This window comes from Panthera onca, chromosome D2 (assembly GCF_046562875.1).
Source record: "Panthera onca isolate mPanOnc1 chromosome D2, mPanOnc1 haplotype 2, whole genome shotgun sequence".
NCBI classification, from domain to species: domain Eukaryota; kingdom Metazoa; phylum Chordata; class Mammalia; order Carnivora; family Felidae; genus Panthera; species Panthera onca.
This window is the reverse complement of record NC_138349.1, coordinates 59911709-59928938: the sequence shown is the minus strand read 5'-3', so window position 1 is coordinate 59928938 and position 17230 is coordinate 59911709. Positions and strand designations below refer to the sequence as shown.

The window sequence follows — 17230 nt, the reverse complement described above, 5'->3', positions numbered from 1 at the left end:
ACACATGTTAATGGCAGCATTTCTAAAAACAAAAACAAACAAAACATTAAAAAAGCCATGCACCAAAGTAAACACACGCGCACACACACAAACACACACACACAATTAGACAGCTATTAGAACCATATAAATATTGATGCAGAAAATTTATAAATTTATTTACTTAAATTGTGACAGTGTAAATATATATCATGTTTTAATAAAGTACTTTTAATACAGCCACCACACTTTTTTTTTGCTAAATATGATAGAATAGATCTATATAGAACTGATCTATAATTTAGAGTAAGTCTCCATTGTTCTTCAGCCAGTTTTTATACTTTGAATATGAGGTTACCCTATGTAATGTACTGATCATAAACAACGTATACAATTTTAGCTAACTAGATTTTATAACCCAATTCAGAAAGAAAGAGTAAAATCACAAGATTGAATATCTCTGTTTTCATGAAATTTCCCATGTAGTTAGGCGAAGAGGATTTATTTGCAATTTATTATGGAAACAGAAAGCACATAAATCACCATCAAAAGGGTGGATACAAATTTGCAAGAAGATATTAAATGACTCCTTGGGAATTTAAATGTTGTTATTATATATTGAATTATTTAGATACACAAAAAGCCCATTTTTCATTCCTCTGATGACCATTTTCCACATACAGTATATTAGAACTTCATTTAAAAAAAATAAGTTTCATCTTAGGTTGATGAAATTCCTGAAATTCCCTAACATAGACTAACTTGAAAAGGCCTTGGGGAGTTGTGTTTTACCTGGTCTAGATGGCACTGGATATTTTAAAATCAAAATATTACAATTAAGTGTTCGATTTTTGGTAGTTTCAAGTATATATATTTTTAGTTTAGATTTTTAATAGTCATATTCCTAAATTATCAATTAACAGGTATATGTAATGAAAAACTGAAATTTCAAAGCAGCTGATTTCCTACAAGGAAATGTATGGTGTAGAAAGAAAACAAGTACATATAAAATTATAAATGGAAGGGCACCAGGGTGGCTCAGTTGATTAAGCATTTGGATCTTGGTTTCAGCTCAGGTCATGGTCTCACAGTTCGTGTGTTCAAGCCCCACATCAGGCTCTGTGCTGACGGTGCAGAGCCTGCTTGGAATTCTCTCTCTTCCTCTCTCCCTGCCCCACCCCTGCTCACATGAGTGCTCTCTCCCTCTCTCTCTCCCAAAATAAATTTTAAAAAAACTTAAAAAAAACTTATCAATGGATGTAAATGGTTAGCTTATTTGTAAATTCTTGCTAATTATACATTTTAAAAAATGCTATGGAGAACCAGATTGAAAATTATTTGCTGTGCATCCATAATTATTACAGAGATGAATAAAATAATATTACAGTAAACATGGATTTTGCTTTGGACCTTCTTTGAATTAAATCCTATAGGTCCTAAATGCCAATACATGAGAGAGTGATCACAAACTCAAGTAATAATTACAAAATGATGAGATTTCAAAGATTGGCTGTCACACAATTTCTTTGCTGATAGAAAGACAGCCTAAACAGAACCTATTTTACCACATTACAATTGGCATCAGAAAGACTGTTTCCTCAATTAGACTATAGATCTGTAATAAATAAGTCCAATGTGTCTTACTCACCATTGTTATTTCTAGGGTAAATACAAATTGTTCAATAAATATTTGTTGACTAACACAATAAATGGTTAACTTGCCAATACCAAAATGTGTGTGGGGTTCCTGCTTCAAAGACATTCATTCCTCCATTACTTACTCTCACAATTTCCATGAAGACGGTAGCATAGAATATCACTCAAATTGTGTTATCATACCCTTATGGAAAAATTTTCAGCTTTAGCTTTGATTATTCATATGCCCAATGTAAAAAGATTCTATTCCCTAAAACAGGTTCTGATTATTTTGATGCTTTAGATCTAATCCATAGAAGGAAAATGTCTATCATGCAGCTCTGCTTCTCAAGAGGCAAGAACTTTCATCAAAATTCTTAATAAAGGGAAATTTGTAAAAACCTAGGAAAGGTTACAGAAGGGTCTTCATTTTTACATGTAATAACAAGTATGACAAAAGTGAAGGTTTGATAAAGATTCCTGATAAGGTTACATTGTTTAATATTCTATGTACTCTAGTATTTTATGGATACTTGAAATATTTCACAATTGTTTTTTTTAAGTCTAGCCATCCTTTTGATACCCTCATTCACAAAACAAGGGTAAAAAATGGGACAAAACCTCACCAAATATCAGTCCATCACAATATGACCCTTAGTGATAAAGGTTTAGGCTCACATTCACAAAGCATTTTCTTACTCAGTATTACTGAGATTCACAATCAAACTCAAAAATACTGGGTGATCTCCATTATTTGGTGAGTTTCAGGTGCAGATATGGGTCACCTGGGAAGATCTCTGCGTTAGCCCAGGCACAGAATCAATCATGCTGTCTGTCCTTCTACCTTGACATTTACTCCTCCAGTAACTCCTTTATTATAAAAGTTTAAGAAAAGTAGAAATCATAATAAAATATAGAAACTAATCTACGTACTTCAATAACAATGGATGCTATTTTTTCATCAGATTTTGTTATGATATTACTTTTAAAGAATAAAGCATTACAATCTAAGTCCCACATGTACTCTTTCTCAGTCCCATCCAACTTCTTCTCCAGAGTTAATCACTCTTATGTACTTGTTATGTGTGGCATTTATGGCACCCTACTGTTCACATTGCTCTAAAACTTGCTAATTTACTCAATATTGGTTTTAAAAATCTGTTGACATATGAAACAAGTTTGTTTTAACGACTATGTTTGCTGCTATTTATTCATTCTCCTACTGATGGGTTTTTATATTATTTTAAACTTTCACTATTTAAAACAATCCATAATGATCACATTTGCACAATTTTTCTTTATGAATATGTGTACAAGTTTCTCATATACATATATGGATATTTGTGGCAAAATAGTCCAGGTACTACATAGTCCTGTTTTGTTCTTCAAACAAATTATAAAAATTTACCTTCCCAGAAGCAGTGTGTAAGAGTTCCCATTCTACTACATCTTGTCAATATCTGACATTAAACCATAATGTACTAAGTATTGGGATAGTTTAACAAGGTAGTCCTTTTTTTTTAAATATATGAAATTTATTGTCAAATTCGTTTCCATACAACACTCAGTGCTCATCCCAAAAGATGCCCTCTTCAATACCCATCACCCAGCCTCCCCTCCCTCCCACCCCCCATCAGCCCTCAGTTTGTTCTCAGTTTTTAAGAGTCTCTTATGCTTTGTCTCTCTCCCACTCTAACCTCTTTTTTTTTTTTTTTTTTTTAACAAGGTAGTCCTTTAAAGAGATTTATCTTTGGGGCTCCTGGGTCACTTAGTTGGTTAAGCATCTGACTCTGAACTTTGGCTTAGAAAATGATCTCACAGTTCATGAGATTAAGTCCTACAATGAGCTCTGCGCTGATAGCGTGGAGCCTTCTTGGGATTCTCTCCCTCCCTCTCTCTTTACCCTTCTCCCGTGCATGCTCTCTTTCCCAAAATAAATAAGTAAACATTTTAAAAAATTAAAGAGATTTACCTTTCTCATACCTGTTTTAAATTTTAAGAATGGCCTGCCAAAGATACAAGTAAATAACATCTATCTTTTACTAGGCCACTTACTATGTCTTAATCACTCTTCAAAGCATCTTAAATACAGTAAAATCTTGGATTGTGAGTAACTTGTTCTGTGAATGTTCTTCAAGATGAGTAAACATTTCTAATAAATTTTAAGTTGGTAAACGAGCGATGCCTTGCAATATGAGTAGTACGTGACACCAAACATCACATGATCACAACTGAGCCAATGGTTCTCTCTCTTTCTCTTTCTCTCTCTCTTTCACTGCAGGATTGTGAGTGACTGTCTCCCATTCTCAGATGCTCAGTCTCAGGCTGTCTGGCAGAAATCAGTGATTATTCAGAACATTGGAAGGTGCCCACAACTGACACTGGTGTATTTTTTGTCACTTCAAAGCACCTATGGTCTATATTTTCACTCATATGTGGACCTTGAGAAACTTAACAGAAGACCATGGGGGAGAGGAAAGGGGGGGGGGGAGTTACAGAGAGGGAGGAAGGCAAACCATAAGAGACTCTTGGATACTCAGGAAAAAAATGAGGGTTGATGGGGGGTGCCGGAGAGGGGAAAGTGAGTGATGGGCATTGAGGAGGGCACTTGTTGGGATGAGCACTGGGTGTTGTATGGAAACCAACTTGACTATAAATTATATTAAAAAATAAAAAGTACCTATGGCTAGTCCTTTGCTTTTCCATACAACAGTAAGCTTAGGAATGCTTTGCTTCATTCTAGATCAGGCTGCCTGCAGATATAGACCCTTTCCCCTGCTGCCTTATTGCTAGTTACATTAAACATGGTATATGACAAGAGTTTATTAATACTGTACTACAGTCAACATCCATTAGTGATAATGAAAGTCGTCCTGCACAATAACCCTCTCTTGTCTCCCTCACACCAACCATGAAGGTTTTCAAGGGTAAGTGCAGGTTAATTTGTTTTTCTTTATATTTTGTTATTTTCTTTATTATTTCATATTATATTACAGTATTATAATCATTTTATATGAATATTTTGGGGTTGTGGAATAACTCATCTGAGTTTGCATTACTTCTTATGGGGAAATTAGCTTTGGTATGCAAATGCTTTGGATTATAAGCATGGTTCTGGAATGAGTTATGCTCACAAACCATGGTTTTATTGTCTATCATTTTATTTAATTCTCCCAACCATGAAAGAATGTGAGTTTTAAGAAGGTAGAGAGTTCTGTTCTATCTTCAGAATTTAACAGTCTTATCACCTAGTAGGTGCTCAGTACATATTTGTTAAATAAATGAGTAAATGTGTCTTAGTTCGTGCAGGCTGCTCTAACACAATAACACAGACTAGGTAGTTTATAAACAGAAATTTATTTCTTACTGTTCTAGAGGCTGGGAGTTCCAAGATCAAGGCACCAGCATGGTTGTATTCTGATGAGAGCCTTCTTCCTGGTTTATATCCAATGCCTCCCACTATGTTCTCACATAGTGGAAGGGGCTAGGGATCTCTGTAGGGTCTCCTTTATAAGAAGATTAATCCCATTCATGAGGGCTCCACATTACTGACCTAAGTACCACCCAAAGGCCCTGCCTTCTGATACTTTCATATAGGACACTAGGGTTTCAACATAAGAATTCGGTGGGACCCAAACATTCAGACCATGGCAAAATAATATAATTATTAATATTTTAGAGAAGGGAATTTAATGAGTTGAGGTTATTTTCCAAAGATTTGGTAGGAAATGACAAAATCATCAATCCTAAGCATGCTTAACCTACTCCAGATTCTTCTCTTCCTGTGCATCCCATGGATTCTAGAGACACAATCCATTGTCTTGATGCCTCATCTATCGGATTTCCTTCAGTGGTGAAATATTAGTAGGAACGATATATGCTTTGTGAGAATGTAATTCCTAGCTGTATTTCTCAAATACACATAAATTGTTCACAACACAAGCTCTGGAGCCATTCTGTAAGAAGAGGTTTTTACTGTTTTGTTAAGATTCTCCAGGATGCTATTAAAGACCCAAAAGTATGCCAAAACAAATTTTCAATTTCAGATACATGACTTCATACTTTCAGGTCTTGTATCTGCAGCCACCAGTGTAGCAGGAGGAATGCTACATTTTCCATTTTTCCTATCTTTGGAGAAAATATAGGTGGGGAGCATCCTGCTTTTCCTGCCCAAAACCCCTTTATTTGTGACTGAAGACTGGTCTTTCGGAATGCTCAGGAGCACATCTTAGACTCACAAGTAGGTGGGGGACTATTGTATGGGAAGGAGAAAATTTCCTTTGAATACGTCATCTAATCTATAAAATTTCCCACAGGAGTCACCATATTAAGGATTTTTTTCCCACAGGAGTCACCATATTAAGTGTAATTACTCAAATTACACTTATTAAATGCATGTATTAGGGGCACCTGGGTGGCTCAGTTGGTTAAGCTTCTGACTTCAGCTCAGGTCATGATCTCACAGTTCATGGGTTTGAGCCCCACTTGGGGCTCTGGGCTGACAGCTTAGAGCCTGGAGCCTGTTTCGGATTCTGGGTTTCCATCTCTCTTTGACACCCCCCCACACACACACTTGTGCTCTCTCTCTCTCTCTCTCTCTCTCAAAAATAAACATTAACAATTTTTTAAATTAAAAAATATAAATGCACGTGCTTACAGTTGAGACACTGTTCAGAAATAACTAAATGCAAATGAAATTTTCGACTCACTTTCATTCTCTGTTTTTGTTGAAAATTTCTGTCAATGTGTCCATCACAAATAATATGGTAATTAATACTGTACATATATTTTCTATGGAATTTTTTTAAAGAATCCCTTACTAAAGTCTATTTTATCATTCAGAGGTTTTATAAGTACATAGCTATTAGATCTTCAGAATTTAGGAAATATTTATTACCTTTATATACAAGTGTAAGACATAATCCCATAGTGCTGGTTACCTCACCAGTAAGATTATTGATGATTCCTCCAGCTTACCTTAAAGTTCTGACAAAAATTCTCAAATCTGATTTTAATAAAAATGACTTCTAATTATAGCTTTTCTAAAAATCAAATTCTTAATATTCAAACAATAGTCCTGCAGTAATCTATTGTTCATTCAATGAGAGCATCTTGAGTGAACTTGCCTGTTAGTACATGGAATGGTGTGTGATAAATTCCAGTTCCCGTGCCCAAACTATGCTTTCGTCACGTAAGTTTAGGTGGTTATTCAAAACATGATTATCAACAGAGCAATAATGGATTACTTTGGGGGAACCTATTCAACCATTTTTGAAAGCATGCTTTCTACCTGTCTTTCCATGACTTATGTAAAGCTAGCTGTGTGTATAATCTCCCTGAAGTCTCCACAGTGATCACTGAGGCATATACCATCACATGAAAATATAATCACAGAGAACCAAGAGGAACAAAAGATCTTAGAACCACAATAACACTGTCTTTTGATTTTAGCCGATGGCACAGAAGATTCTGGCTATACATCATCACCGCACTATTCAGATGAAGAAGAGATCATTTCCTTGGGAAATGGGCACCTAAGTTAATTCAGCCTGAGCCAGGTTAAAGTCATCAAATTGGCTCTCACCTCACCTTCCTACTATCGCATCTTGGATGTGTCATATGTTTAATTTCTTGGGGGCAAGGTGAAGAAAGTGAGGGAAGACCTGTTTGATATGGGGTTTACTTTATTTTTCCTTCTAAGAACAATTAAATCATTTTTTAGCTCTATCTACTTCATTCTGTACGATAAGAGTGGTTTTCAGCATCTGGAGTTAGTGCTCTGAAAAACTGATATAGTCTGTGACACTACTATTAAATATTTTAGGTGATTTACATCTTCCTCAAATATTTGGGGTCTTATATAATACCACCCCTTGACTTTTCACACCAGATGTACCCTCTATTCCTGTAATGAAGCCACCATGTGCTTTCACACATTTTTCTCTATTTCTGGGATGCTATTCCAATATCTTCAAGGTTCAATTCAACAATTCAGTTCAAACAGGATCACCTTAAAAATGGTTCCCTCAGGGCGCCTGGGTGGCTCAGTCGGTTAAGCGTCCGACTTCGGTTCAGGTCATGATCTCTCGGTCCGTGGGTTCGAGCCCCGTGTCGGGCTCTGTGCTGACAGCTCAGAGCCTGGAGCCTGTTTCAGCTTCTGTGTCTCCCTCTCTCTTTGACCCTTCCCTGTTAATGCTCTTTCTCTGTCCCCAAAATAAATACATGTTAAAAAAAATGGTTCCCTCAATACTCTGACATTTCAACAGCATTAACTACACAGCATTTAATCAGATCCCTTGGGATCTGATCTGTGTATACTTGATCGTGAGTTCTCTGAAAGCAAACATTGTGCCTTTTCCTTCTATACATCCTTCTCCACTTTGCAGCATACTTACTGCATTGCATGCAGTTGACATTCAATATATTTTTATCAAAATCAATTTTTGCACAATCTGATTTCAAATCCCAATTTTAAGGGAATATATTTTTACTGAAACGTGTCATGTCTTGATGCCTTTAACCAACTAAAATTTCAAATAGGTATAAGATGAGGAGATATATAAGTGCATATGGTAATAGATAATTGGTTATAATTATATCATATAACTTATCTTTGCATAGATACATACTATGTTGGTCACCTTTTATCGCAGCGCCTATTTCATAAACATTATAAAGATTATACTGAGTATTAAGAGTGCTTAGTTTGTATGCTATTGATACAACATTTGATCTTGCTAATATTATGTGTTTATTTGGTATTAATTTTGAAAGAAAATTATAAATCTATTTATTTTCATTTTTCTTTTTCGAATGATTCAGATACAACTTTTTAGCAGTCAAAGATGATGTTCACTACAATGTCATGAATACAGAGGCTTTTGTTAGTACATTTTTGAGGGCAGCATCAGAGTTACCTTTGTGTCACTAAGTCAAGGTCACAGAACATTGTGAGATTAATGCTTAAAATTATTTTTCATAATTTGAAGGTTTTTTTAACTATTTATTCCAAAGATGAATACATTTATTGAAAGCCTAAGGCATAAACCTCCCCAAATTAATCTTGCATAGAATTAAAAAGGGGAGTAAGTACTTTTATTCATTCAGCATATACCTATTGAAAGTCAGCCTTCAAGCAAAACTCTGGAAGCAGGAGATTCAACTAGAAAGATTATGTGGTAATTCAGGTAAAGGGAGTGGTTTAACCTGGGGTGAGAGTCATGGATATGGAGAAAAGTGGATGTAGTAGAGAGAAATCTAGGACATGGAGTAAAAGATCTCCAGACATCCTTCAATATTCAATATTGACTTCACTGAGAGTCAGTAGGATGTTATCTTTAAAATGAGAAAACCTTTTACAATAAGGGAATGGTAGTGCTTATTCTAATCAATAAGTGGTCAATCTCTCTTTCAGAAAATTCCAAACCATTGTCCATGGCTTACTCCATTCCTCACATAGTCTCCTCCCTCCAACAATCCCCATTATCACAGCTTCCTTACAAGTTAGCTCTGCCACTAACTTTGACTCATTTTTCAATCTCCAGTAGCTTTTGTAGGGTTTAGCACTTAAAATTATGCAATAAATATTTAATGAATGAATGAATAAATGAAAGAAAGGTCATATTTTCACAAACCCTCACATGTAATCAGCTCTTACTAATTGTTGAATAGTTCTTATGGTCCAAGTCATTTCCTCTTTTATCCAAGTTTACTTCTGAATTTAGTTCCTTGAGGTTATAACTCCTAATGAGTCAATTAATGCAATGATTCTAAAAGCTGAGGCATGTGTTAATATGTTTCCTTTTCCAAATTTGCATCTTAAACAGAGATCTTAAACATTTTTATACTCCCACATGGATAACTAATCCTGGGGATTTCAGGCATCCTGGCAGGCTGGAAAGAGAGCTTCCTATATCTCCTCACATAGAAACATCTTCTGTCTATACAAAAGACAGACGTTGATGTGGTCAAAGAATCTTTCAGATCAGCAACTTTCTCACAAGTGTTTTGTTACACGTATTTTCAGAGAGTGATAAAAAAAACATAGCGAATGGTGTGGAAATAATTCTTATGGTAAGTGATGGGACAAAACGTTTGAAAATCTATGCATTTAAGAACTTTTTCTAATTACTTTCAAGACACTGGAAGTTTTTATATAAATAACATTAACTAAAAAGGGCCTCTTTTGGACAACTGAATGTCAGAGAACTTAGCCTGCCAAACACCCTTCTGATTTTACAGGTGGGTTTTTGTTCACTGTTTCATTTTAATTTTACACACAAAAATTTTAAATATATAATAAATTCTTAATTGACAAGGTGGCTATATTCCTTATGATTTTCAAGAAAGAACTGATTGTACTTATGTTAAGAGTTTTCTGTGTATAGCTGGAAACAAAAGAATACAAAAATAGCTTCTAAAAAGTGGTACTTTGACTTCTGTGCATCAAGAGAAATTTGGTGATGATATAAACATACAACTTAAAAATCATCAATGATATTTCTATATTTGGAAGTGCAATAGTTAAAAGACATTTGCTATTACTTTAAGAGCTATTAGTCAATATTGGATTATTTAATTATTCTAAAACATTATATAAGACATTTTAGTGATGTGATCTCTACCTTTGCTAATGACAATAAAATGATAGTTTAAACTCCAAGAATCCTTTCACACCAATTTTAGGTTTTAAGTTTTGTTTGTATTTTAATATGGAGAGCTGATGTTCTAAGAATCTCCAAATTTTCGTAACTGACTAGGAGACAATGGGGATCATTTCAGGGCCTCTATTATTTATTCTTAGAAAAGAAAAAAAAAAGAATTGAGTATTGCTGTTAACTACTGAAAGAAAGCCCAGGAAAAGGATGAAATATTTATAAAAATTTTGAAAATATAATATTCTCTAGATAATTCACAAATATGAACCAACTTCTCAGTTGTTCTACCTGGCAAACAGGAATCAGAAGTCTGTTAGTACAAACAGCATATTCTGAAAGATTATTATAAAGTACCAGCAGAGAAGTATTTCACTGCTAATCACATCTGCAACTTTTTCTAAGAAAATCAGCTCCACACAAAAGCTGCCAGATTGAGACAGCCACCATCACAGCTATTTGAACCATGATTACCCATCCATTGGTTTCCCTGGGATCTTAGACTTAGGACTTCTAGCCACATACTAAAAAAAGATGTATAAAGCCAGCTAGATTCTTACTTATTCGACTAGGGATATTCAGAGAAAAGATGCTATTATCTGTGGTAACAGATGTTGAAAGTTACGATGTAATGAGAGTCATCAATGGGGCTCATGCTAAACTAATACAAGGTAAGTTTATGAAAGCACAGAGACCTGAGAAAGGAGTGGATGTCACTGAGTGCTTGGGGTAAACATATGTCTCTAGTCAACAGCCATGTTTTCTTCTTTTCTGTTCATAAAACCCTGGATCTGGTTCGTATGGTAAGTCATTAGTCAGAAAGGTTGAATTATGACTGTTCTAAGCCCAGCAGTTTGCTAGGATATGTTTACACCAGTTCACAAGACCTGTTTTTATAAAATCTCTTCCCAACTCAGAGTTCAGTGACATCACATCAGTAGCTTGACACCTGTCAACATGAGAGTATTTATTCCACAGAAATCAGGAAGTGCTACAAATTAGGACTACCATTTCCTCTGGCCCTTGGTCAGTTATTAACCATTAATCACCACTCCAAGCCCATCATGGAAATCCCATTTCCTTTTGCCAGCAATTTGTCCAGAGACAGATTCAGGAACAAGTTTTGACCTATGACAAGTAAGACAAAGTCTGATGGAATCACCCAAGAAGGATTTCCTCCTGATAACTTGAAGCCAACAAGCTTGCCTTCCTACCTTAAGTGGTACGTATATTGCTTTGAGATGCAACCATAACGGAAAGTCAGTAGAATACAGAGATGTCTACAAAGGTCATTAATAACCTAAACCACTACCAACTAGGGCATCCAAAGAGCAGCCAACTAGGAACAGTTCACCCTGGGTATAGAATATAATGGAGTGCATTATCTATAAAGAATTTTAAAACAATAATGAGATACATTAAATATTAGTCCACTTTTTAATTATTACCCTGTACTGACAATTCTAAACAATGTTAGTGATATTCCTCACGTATCTTCACTATTCCTATCCAAGTCCTTTGGTACGCTTTCGCTGGTAAGTCTAGAATCAACTTTCTTAAACATCTAGTTACATGAAGTAATTGGAGATTTTTGTTATTTAGGAAACTTCCGTATGAGTTTTCTGTTATGTGTACGCACAGCATTCTGTTCACAGAAAGTAGCAGACTCAGAAGGTTGCTAGGTCGGGTTAATCCAGCACTGAAAGGAAAAAGCATGAGCATCTGCTCAGAGGCCCTACAGAGCTGCTCAGATGCCAAGCCTTCTACAGCTCTAATCATGCAAGGCTTGGCCAATTACGGTTCCTGTTCTTGTGTGTCCTGGAGAGTCTCCCTATTGTGCTATTAGTAAACCTATAATAAACTGCCTTTACATAGAGTATTATGAGAAGTTTCCTTTGTTTTGTAACCTAAAGAACCAACTAAAAACCAGAATTCAACACTTAACAATTAAACAAAAGATTGCCCCAATTCAAGATGTTGATTGGATACACATATGCACAAAATCTATACTAAGAAGACAGCAAATGGACAAAAATATGTTTAACAAGACATTATTTATAGCAATTAAAATTTCAATTTATATAAATGCTAACCAAAGAAGAACAGATAAATGAATGATTTTTTTTTAAAGAATATATAATGATGTGGGAAAATTCAGCTAAATATTTATGATATACCTAATGACACACTTATTTAAAAACATAAATGGAAATAAATCAAATATCAGTGGTTGTTATTTCTGAATAGTGGAACCAATGAATGTTAATATTTTCCCATACACTTTCTATAATTTTCAAAGTTTTTAGCTCTATAGAAATAAGACAATTTTGAAACAATTACTATGAATTTTCTATCAGGCTCTGTGCAGACCACTCAGAGCCTGGAGCCTGCTTCAGATTCTGTGTCTTCCTTTCTCTCTTTACCTTCCCCCACTCACATTCTCTCTTTCTCTCTCAAAAATAAATAAAAATTTAAAAAAATTATCACACATTTTCATATCATTAATGTATCATGAAAATATACTAGGGTTCTGACACTATGTTTCAAGATGAGAATATATATATGCATGAAAGAAATGAGTTCCACAGGTTAGACAAACCACATCAGGAAACTTTTAAAAGATGAAATAATGTTAGAAATTCATGAGAATTTGCATTTTATAAAAAATAATACTGTCACATTCCAAGAAAATCTCTTTTCAAAAAAAAAAAGGAAAATGTGATTTATTTTAAGGAGAGCCTTAATTTAAAAAAAAAAAATTAACGTTTATTTATTTTTGAGACAGAGAGAGACAGAGCATGAACGGCAGAGGGGCAGAGAGAGAGGGAGACACAGAATCGGAAGCAGCAGAGAGCCTTAATTTTTAAGACAAATAAAAAAGATTAAAGAGTAGTTCTTTGCTATTACAACAATATAATCAAAACCCAAGTTATGCTTCTGAGGATATGGCTTTATGAGAATAATTTCATAATCCTGTGGGATGCTGTTCTATTCTGTAATAAAAGAATCATCTAGGTTTGACATGGAATCACAAACACATCTGTAAGTGACATAGTTAGATGTTTAGATTTATTTATTTGATTGTTTAGATCACCATTATTCAAATACATATACAGGAAGCTGAAGTACATAGTGTATCTCAAATCAATGAAGAGTTTTCCTGTGTATCTATCTATCCATCTCCCCCCCACACACACACACACTCTCTCTCTCTCTCTGTATATATATATATATATATATATATATATATATATATATATATATCCATTCTGAGTGGAGAAAAACTCTGTTGGAAGAGAAGTGCAGGGAAATCAAAAGATGTAAATACCTCTTTTTTTTCTTTTTTTTTCCCTTTCCCTCCCCCATAGAGGTTATAGTGGGAGAGAGAGCCAAAGCATAAGAGACTCTTAAAAACTGAGAACAAACTGAGGGTTGGAGGCGGGGGGGGGGGGGGGGGGGCGGGGGGGGTTGGGTGATGGGCATTGAAGAGGGCATCTTTTGGGATGAGCACTGGGTGTTGTATGGAAACTAATTTGACAATAAATTTCATATAATAAAAGAGAGAAAAAAAAGATGTAAATATACTACGGGGGGGAGATGATTTTTTATTCGAAAAGCCAGAAAATGCCTAAGAATTGCAGCTACTATTTTCAATTATGCTTTGTCCATGAATAGGAGTTTGTTTTAGATACACAGTGTAAATTGTTGAATTGTAAGGATTACCAGGCATGAGGCTCATTATCTTAGAGTAGACCACACATAGCAGCACTTTGCTTCGAGAAAGATGATCATTAAAAAGAGTCTCATTATATTGCATAAAATTAATTATATTCAGAATTACCCTGCTTCAGAAAACTGACAAGAGCAAACGTATAAATTAAAAGATTTAAAACATACCAGATACAGCAAGGAAGTCATCAATGCTTGTGATGTCATCTACAGCTTCGGTGAGGACGTGGATATGATTCTCCCATGTGTGCTTGTACATTTCCATGTTTTTTTTGACCACTTGACTTTTGGGTCTTGCAGCCAAAGCAAGTGCAGCATTAATGATCTGCAAAGATGGAGAATGTTCACATGGTAATTTCTTTGGAGATAGTAACCAGTGTGCAGATAATGGGTATTCTTTAAAAAAAGAAAAATAGACAAATACATCTTTAACAAGGACAATGGTAAAATGCCCTCATGTATAACTCCCTCCTTGCTTTTGGTAATACTTTAATTTTATTTGCAGCAATAGTTTAATTAATTTTAGAACTACTTATTGTCAATGCACTAAGGATTGCAAGAGATACGAAGATAATTGGTATCTGCCTTAAAGGAGCTTCTCTATTACTCAGTGGGAAGGGCAACATATAAGCATAAGTCAATTCAGTATGCAATACATATCATAACCACAACTAATGGTCAATAGTCTTTAGAAAGCTGAGAGATCACCTTCAGCAGAAGTCCTAAAGAAAGTCTTCAGGAAAGAGAGACATGTTAACTGGTCATTTGGACTCACACTGCATAACTCAGTAGGGAATGTTTGCAACTATTTGCAAAGCACTGGAATAAGATCTTTGACTTCCTTGAGGTCTTGCAGAATTTTGCCAATAAATATTCATTATTAACTAATTCATTAGTTCATTCATTCATTCATTCATTCATTATTTCAAATATATTCTGAGTGTCTTTTATGTATTAAGCATTGTTCCAGATTTTAGGGATATGGCAATAAATAAGACAGAAGCAAAATCATTGCCTTCATGGAGCTTTTATTACAGGTAAGCACAGAGGCAATTAGCAGGTTAAGTAAGTCAAATATATGGTCTGTTACATGGTTATAAGAACCAAGGAGGAAAAAAAAATAGACCAAAGAAAGGAGAAAAGGAGTGGACTGGTCGTGAGGGCAGGAAGTTTGTGATTTTAGCGAGGCCTCACACTGAAGTGGTTAGTTGAGTAAAATCGCTATTGGAAAAGAATGATGGGACAGGACACAGAAGTAGCAAAATTCAAAAGGTGGAAAAATGGAGGAAATGCCATGAAAATGGTGAGCAGTCTCACCGAGAGCCTGGTTATGCAAAAGAAATCAACAGGAATTTTTGATAGTCCTGTTCAGGACCTGGCCTTATTTGGAAGGCACTGGAGAGTCTCTTTGACTTTTGACCAATTTGCTCAAAAATAAACTTCATCACTTTTTTTAAGATTTATTTATCTATTTTGAGAGAGAGAGAGAGGGAGAGAGAGAGAGAGAGAGAAAGGATCCCAAACAGGCTCTACACTGTCAGCAGGGAGCCGGATGTGGGGCTGAAACCCACAACCCATGACATCATTACTTGAGCCAAAACCAAGAGCCAGAAGCTTAACCAACTGAGCCACTCAGGTGCCTCAGAACTAAACTTTAGAGAAATTAATCTGGCATAGTTGGCTACTGCAATAGGTTACAGGAGCAAGACAGAGCCTGGACTGCAAGGGTCGAGGTAATGAAAAGGTTTTGACAAAACTTCCAATTAATTAAGGAAGGATGAGGATACATCAAATTATTGCCAAAAATATCATGCAGCCATTAAGAAATCTGTGGAAAATACATCCAAAATAGCACAATAACACAATATTATAATAGCACAATAGCACAATAACAAAATATTATGCTCCAGAGCAAACACTGAAATGCAAACATGATAGAATAAAAGTTAAATGAATACATGCATCAATTAATAATGGCTCTTTCAGAGGTATCGAATTTCCAGTGCTTTTTATTTTATTTGTGTATGTAACTGAGTTTTTCAGATTTTTTAATGGTGAATATGTTTTAGTTTTATACTCAGAATAAATGGAATTTTTTATTTTTTTGAAGTTATTCATCAAAGAAAGATGATAATTAAGGTTTTTCTATCAGTAGCGTGGAAAATGATTTTAGTATTGATGGAAAAGGAGAAGTCAGAGAGCCAAAAAGTCAGTCAGGGTTATAGAAGCAAATGTGTGCAGTTGTTTTGGAGGACAGTGTTAATGAGGAGTATTAGATGTCAACTTTCCTATTAGAGATATTGACATTGAAGTGACCCAGCCCTCCAATACAAATCTCCATACCTGAGCTATGGAATTGGAGCTCATAAAAAAAGTAGTCATTCATTTACTCATTTATTTGTCCATGCATTGAAACAAAGTAGTTTTATATAGCAGCAATGATTCAGATTCTACACTGGATACTGAACTCACAATCAAAAAGATTCCACCACAGGTTCTGAAACAGTTCATAATCTAGTAGGGAAATCAGCCCAAAGCCAGGCAATTGTAACATACCAGTGATTCTCAGCCATTAGCCTGTATCAGAATCACCTGGAGAGCTTGTTAAAATACAAATTCCTGAGCCAAACCCTAGAGTTTCTGATTCACATGATGTGCTTTGGGGCCTCAGATTTTGCCTTTTCTAGTTCCCTGGTGACAGTGATGTGCTACTGGCTTGGGATTCCGGTTCTGAGAATCACTGCAAGATATAGAAGATAGTTAGATTATGGTGATAGATGATAGACAGATAAATAGATAGATGATAGGTAGGTAGATGATAGATAGATAGATAGATAGATACAAAGATAGATAAACGCTATAACATGGGGGCTATTGTAAAGGTAGCACAGGATGCTCTATAATACGTGGGAAAAGTTTCCAGCTTCATAAGGAAAGATGTCCCAAAGGACTAAAATCTGAAAAATGAGCATACATCAGTATAATGTGATATCCTTTTTTAGGAAAGGGCAATAACGTGTGCAATGGCTTAGAAGCAGATCCAAACCTTACCTCCTAAGGAATATTCAGCAAAAAGGAGGTAGTAATGGATTTTGAAGAAAATCAAAGAAGACAATGGTAAGAATAGAACAACCTTTGGAAAGTTCCAACATATAGAAGGGAAAAATAAATTGTAAATGACAAAGATGAAAGAAGGAACCATCAAGGAGGATGTAGAAAAGAAAGGTATTAGA

At 35.2% G+C, this 17230-nt stretch overlaps 1 protein-coding gene across 3 annotated transcripts in view; it reads right to left on the bottom strand.

Moving 5' to 3' along the window:
- CTNNA3 (catenin alpha 3) overlaps positions 1–17230 on the bottom strand; it is a 1784170-nt gene that overhangs the window by 582239 nt on the left and 1184701 nt on the right. For all 3 annotated transcript variants that reach the window (XM_078434311.2, XM_078434309.2, XM_078434310.2), the window contains one exon: positions 14166–14322. In XM_078434311.2, the coding sequence (XP_078290437.1) occupies positions 14166–14322 (157 nt within the window). The remainder of the gene's footprint in view (positions 1–14165; positions 14323–17230) is intronic.